Source organism: Carassius carassius, chromosome 18, assembly GCF_963082965.1.
Source record: "Carassius carassius chromosome 18, fCarCar2.1, whole genome shotgun sequence".
Classification (NCBI taxonomy): Eukaryota; Metazoa; Chordata; class Actinopteri; order Cypriniformes; family Cyprinidae; genus Carassius; species Carassius carassius.
Window position 1 is genome coordinate 17,013,383 of NC_081772.1, and position 6,000 is coordinate 17,019,382.

Consider the following 6,000-nt stretch of genomic DNA (forward strand, 5'->3'; position numbering starts at 1 on the left):
TTACCATATTTTTTTCTCCATATTTCACTTTTTTTTTACAGTGCAAGGGCAGAAAAACATACTACTTGAACAACTTAGATTTGCACAGCAAGCATTCAGTACAAAATATGGATGATGTGGAAAACCACACCTGGATCAGGTGTATTGCTAAGCCTTTCATAAAACAAGCTTTTGTTGTTGGTGTCAACAAACAGCTCAGATGGCCACAGAAAATTAACAAAAACATTTAAAACATAACCCTGCGGTGACCGAATGAAATGAGAAAGACAGATTACATTTGTCTGTTTTTATTGCATTGTTGGCGCTGGCTCTGGAGCTCAGAGTAAAGCTCATTTCCTGGTGTGGCAGAGTGGGTATGTTCCCTCCCCTGTAATTAGAACGACAGCCTATCAGAACATGGTACTGCTGATATAAAGGCTGCAATTAGACTACATGGGATGCGTCATTTGCTAGCTCTGCCCTTGGTGTGTGTGGGTTCTGCTTAAAGGTATGTTGTTAGCCGTTTGGCTAATATTGCAAGAGCTCTGGCATATCAATTAACCAAATTCATTTGTTGTAGCTGGAATATCATCTGCTTTGCGGTGGTGTGTAAGGCTGCCATTATTCCCGGGTAGGTTTAGTTTGACTTAAGTGTTTGCGTGGACTTTGGACTCGCTGTAACTTCCATGCTCTCATTCCAGCTGGGTTTGAGTTCATTCATCTTCAGATAAACTGAGAATTGTGCTGTGAGCAACTGTATAACTTGTGTCTCCTGATGACCAAAATCTGCCATGTATAGTTTCACTCTTTCTTAATGAGTAAATTTGACAAGTTAATGAATCATTGTTTTTAGCAGGACTATCTTTGGGAGCATTCCGTCCTGTGGGGGGTTGGGGCAATCACTTCCTTCATAAAACAGGATTACGACAAGGTTGCTGTGTGTATTTGTCCTTCCCACTCTTGGTCGTAGCTGCTCCAATTAACTCCACACTGTACGTGTTGGGCTGGGCGCTTCGGCCTGCCCTCCATCCTAGAATTACCAGCTTCGTATAAGCGTGTTTGTGTGGTTTCTTTGGTTTTGGAGTTTGCCTGTTTCCTTTTATATTGTTTTGTTTATTGTATTTGTTTCTTTATTGATTTTGTTTCTTGCTACGTTTGATTTTGGCTTATTTTGTAATTTTACTTTTATAAACCCTCTGTGTATCTTTTGCTCTATTATTATTTGTAACTTAAGAATGCTAAATGTCTCCAATCAGGCTCTGGTATAACTTTTGTTTGTATTTTGATTAATTGTTTTCTCTTGTGTTTTTAGGCTTCTGAGCAGGGAGGCTAGTTCTAGTACCCTGGTGGTGGCGTTTGGAGCACAAAGTGTGGATTGCCGTGTGTGATCACTTATCTCACAGTGTGTGTGTGCGCGCAGGTCAAGAATAATCGCTCTACGGCTGGCCTACCCTGCTACAGTTAAGCCTTCGTCATTCTAGTCATGTATGTGGTGTACTGAGTTGTAGTTTAACCCATTGAGTTATATCTTAGTCTGGTCGTTTTAAAGTGTCTTATCTGATTATTGTGAAATTAATAAACATTTTGTATTCTGATGCCCATGTCTCTGCCCTCCATGGTAACGAACGTGTCAGTGTTTAGTTCCCCTTACTTGAAAGGGGTGGCGTAGTCAGCATTAAATCCTTGTTTAGTATTCATTGTGCCATTTACTCCTCTGTGTCCATGCTACACTGGCAATGTGTTAGGTAAGAGTTGGGCATTAGCCATGGCGCTAACACGAATGCGCTAAAGCTAATCACTCCTCTGCTTAGCTCTAAAGAACTTGGAGAATTAGCTGGATCCACAGTACGAGTTAATCAATAGATCTAAGACCTACAAAACCGCAGACTCGTCACCATTGCACAGATGTAACATGCCTATTGTTGCATGTAGCTAATAGATTTACTAAGTAGAAGAAAAGTCAGCTAACAGGTCAATAAATAATGCGAAGAGCAAGGCTACTGACATTTTTCACAGGAAGAAACCGAAGCAGCACTGCAAAAGAAACAAGAGCATAATTATGTCCCAAAATTTCCCCTTTTTTTTTTTATACAAAAAAAGCTCTAAGCCACTAAGATGGGCTTTATTTTAGATCCCCATCTCTGTTGTTCCACCACCAGCATACATCTCTGCAGAACAGTACATCTGACAGATAAGTTAAAGAGAAGAGCAGGAAGCCACTGACAGGTTTTTGATGAGGACTTGGTACCAGCTTCAAGTCACTGCAGGTTACTTTGTGTGCATATGTATGAATGCACCAGATTTACTACTTCATCAGAACAGATGCAGAAGGCAAGCCAGAGGCAGCTGTTGGAGGTACTTCTCTTGTACCTGAAAACCGACTGTTCCAGCATGCCAATATCTGTTGTAAAAAAATCGAATCTGAAATTTGATAAAGAGCATGGTAATGTTTGTGAACTAACTTATTATTTATGGAACAATGTATTAATTGTATATCATTTAATGCAAAATATACAACCATCAACAGTGGTTTTAAAAATCAGCAGCTTCTGAAATCCACATTAGGCTGTAAATTCATTTTCTGAGATTTTTTTTTTTAAACATAACCATTATTTTCTCTGCATTACTAGGGTCAATTGCCATGAGAAAAGACAATAATCTGTCTGCCTCATAAGGCTGGACAAATGAGCATATGTTTAGAGCTTTTACATAATCACTTTAGTTTGTGATGCAATATGCTTGCTGCATTGAGATTCATTCGTCACAATAAGTTTGTTTCTAGCATTTTTGCTACATGTTAAAATTATCCCACAATGCTTGGTGAAAGATTGAAACAAAAGTAAAGAATAAATATGAAAACTAGACAAACAATATTGTATTTAAACATGGTTGGGGACTCTTTTCTTTTTAGACTCAAGTACCATTTATTTATGATTTAAAATATTTAAAATCCTGGCAATGTTTTTATCTTTCTTTCTTGTTTTAAGTATATTACGATGATTATATATACATTTTTCAAATGATATATAATGTGGTTTAATAACTTTATTATAAAATATCAGTATATAGAAAGCAGTTTCTGAAATATACAAGCATTTTAAATTCATGGCAGCAAGTGCTGAGTCAGGGCTAATGAGGTGAATGTGCTACCGCAAAGGGAAACTGATTCTTTTAATCTTGTTATGTTCCTTAGTACTTTTTGATGCCCATGAGATATTCTGCAACCAACAACACTTTCTATATGTGTGTAAAGAAGAAAGTAAACTTGCGTTCCAGAGTCCCTAATGAATCACGCTTCACTGAAGCGAAGACACTAAAAACAATGAACTGCCTGTCTGTATACAACTAAAAAGGCTTTCTGATAAAAGGCTGTACTAAAGACAACACAGTGGGGTCTTTCCAGCACCCAACCTATACATGATATATAATTATTCATTATATGCCTTAAATCAAACAGTGTTGCCAGAAAGCCAATGAACATGCAAGATGTTTGTAGAGAAATATATTATATGAGGAAACTATCAGGTGTAGCTGAACTCCAACCTAAAATGGTCTTATCAAAGGAGTAATGGAGTTACTACTATGTGATCTCTCCTAAATAAATTCATGTTAATATCAACATAAAAAATGAGTTTATCAATGTGCTGTAAATGTGATCTAATAACTGGTTATTAAAATGCCAAATATCACATCCTCTCTGAGTCAGTATTGTGGTTCAGTAAACATTGGAGTATAGGCTGTCAATCAGCTAATGAGAGATTCAGTCTGATAAGATTTTACTCTGAATTTCATTCGCTTGTCAACATCAGCCTGGTGATTTAGACACACACAAAACTTCTACAAATTTTGTCTGACTTATGATGCACCTTTAAACTTACCAAGTTATTAATTTGAGCTCATTTATAAGTGCTTTAGTGTCAACAGGCATCACAGTGGTCACAAGAAACATCACTGAACCTCACATTCAGCAGTGCTGAATCTGCACAAGAAGTCTTATATTAAAAAAGGTTTTGAAAATGTTCCAAATGTTTTTCCCCTCATCATTTTCCCCTCATACCATTTCAACATTAGCTTACTGTTTTATAGCCCATAGTTAGGTTATTTGTTTGTTACTCAATGATATCTCTCTTTCTTACTGATATGTGTAAGACTATTATAGAATATCGCTCTCACTCACACGTTTACAGCATTAAGATTAATCAAAAACAGAAAAGCATACCTGTCTAAAGATGCAATTGAAAAAGAAAAGCCTTTTCTAGTTTCATAACAAACATGTGAAGGTTTAAGAGACACGCAAACATAAAAAAGCTTATTTTTGCATAGTATTACCATTACTTATCTCTTATATTTTTGTCTGGTTGTAAAGACTAATTTTGGACTGGTGCTTTATAGAAATGGAGCTACAATCTCATCCCACAAAGAGAAGAAAATGACTACTTGACGAAAGACCATAGTTTGAATAGCTCTGACGGTCCTTCGTGGGGCTTCTATTCTACCTACCAAAATAATGTCATAAAACTCAGAGTTTCGATCCAAGCCTGTGAGATGTTCAAATGGCAATGTCAAGTATTGATCCCTATGCAGTAAAAGACCTGTAAAGGTTACTGTAAAGTGTCTGGTCTGAAAAGCAGCCGAGGCACCACGAAACAATGACAACAAAGATAAAGAACCAGCTGTTAAAGGGAAAAGAGAGTTATACAACATCTCACTAACAGTAATATAGCACTTGTAGTTTTTTATGTTATGTTGTAATGTATAATTCTATAAACCATATTAAATTAAATCATTTTTTTTAGATAGCATTTAAAGAAAGGTCTCAGATGTGAATATAAACTATAGATTTATGGAAAACAAATTAATTTTGTGATATTGGATGAATATAGTACTTACATCTATTATACTAATGTGGCACATTTTTTGGTGAATAAATGCATACATTTTATAAATATATAAATATAATATATTTTTTTTACAAAAATAATTTTACAATGTGTTTATTTTTATCTTTTTTTTGATAAGTGATCAGTGTCTATTAATCATTTTATTAGAATATATATTTAGAAAATAAACTTTATGCCACCTCTAATAAGTCTGTGTAAACACCTTGTAAATAAAGAAATGTATTTCCTTACTGTTACAACTGTACTAAATTTGAATTACATTTCTTACGATGTCCATCCCATATATTTTGATTAAAAACTTCCTCTACAGACAGGGCGACCCAGTAAGCCAGGGTTACTTCTGCCTGATGACGAGGCCCATGGTCCACACAGAAGTTAAAGGGTCGAGGTATTTCAAAGCATTGCATTTATGACGACATACATCAAAATCACCGTACCTGTGGAAGCAGTTTCCATTACAACAGGGAGCGGTTGCCGCTCGCTGGAAAACTGTTTCTCTTCACCTGACTCGTCCTCCCAGTTCATCATTTGCCGCTCCACTCCCAAATCGTCACGCCTGGTGGTGGTGGAGGTGCTCCCAAAGCGGTCAATCTTCTCAAAATCGACCTCGTACCAGCTGCCCTCCGAACCTGCCTCCGGCTTCATAGACATGTTGAGCGTTCCGTCTGTGTGCGATGCTCTTCAGAGAGACGCGATCACTGACGGAAGGAGAGCAGGCAAAGCACTGTTTCAAGTCCTCGGATCAAATGCTGGGTAACTATCAGAAGTGTTTTGGGCACTAGCCGGGTGCTCCGGCAGAGGCGCACGCGGCTGAAAATCGCTCGTTTTGTGTTTTGTGTTTCGGCGCTGACGTCACCGTGTCTGGAGCTCATGCACGCAGTATTTAAACTCACAGAGCTGGAAGTGGGCATGCAAGACGACTGATAACAAATGAAGATGGGAATTTTTAGAATCGTTTGAGGGGAATAAACGCACTCTTTGGATTGAATCGAGATTCAATTTAAAATTAATTTCAGTAAAAAGTTGGCTAGCTAACACAGCGCGACACCTAGTCTGTTCTATAATGTACTAAAGGTGGATCTGAGCATTGTCCTGAAAGTTACTCTCGACTCTTAGTGCG

General features: G+C 37.4%; 1 protein-coding gene across 1 annotated transcript in view; it reads right to left on the reverse strand.

Moving 5' to 3' along the window:
• Positions 1-5,778, reverse strand: part of LOC132092561 (reticulon-1-A-like) — a 33,488-nt gene extending 27,710 nt beyond the window's left edge. Inside the window, exon 1 of the mRNA XM_059498843.1 lies at positions 5,318-5,778. Within this exon, the coding sequence (XP_059354826.1) occupies positions 5,318-5,531 (214 nt within the window). The 5' untranslated portion in view covers positions 5,532-5,778. The remainder of the gene's footprint in view (positions 1-5,317) is intronic.
• Between the last annotated feature and the right edge of the window lie 222 nt (positions 5,779-6,000).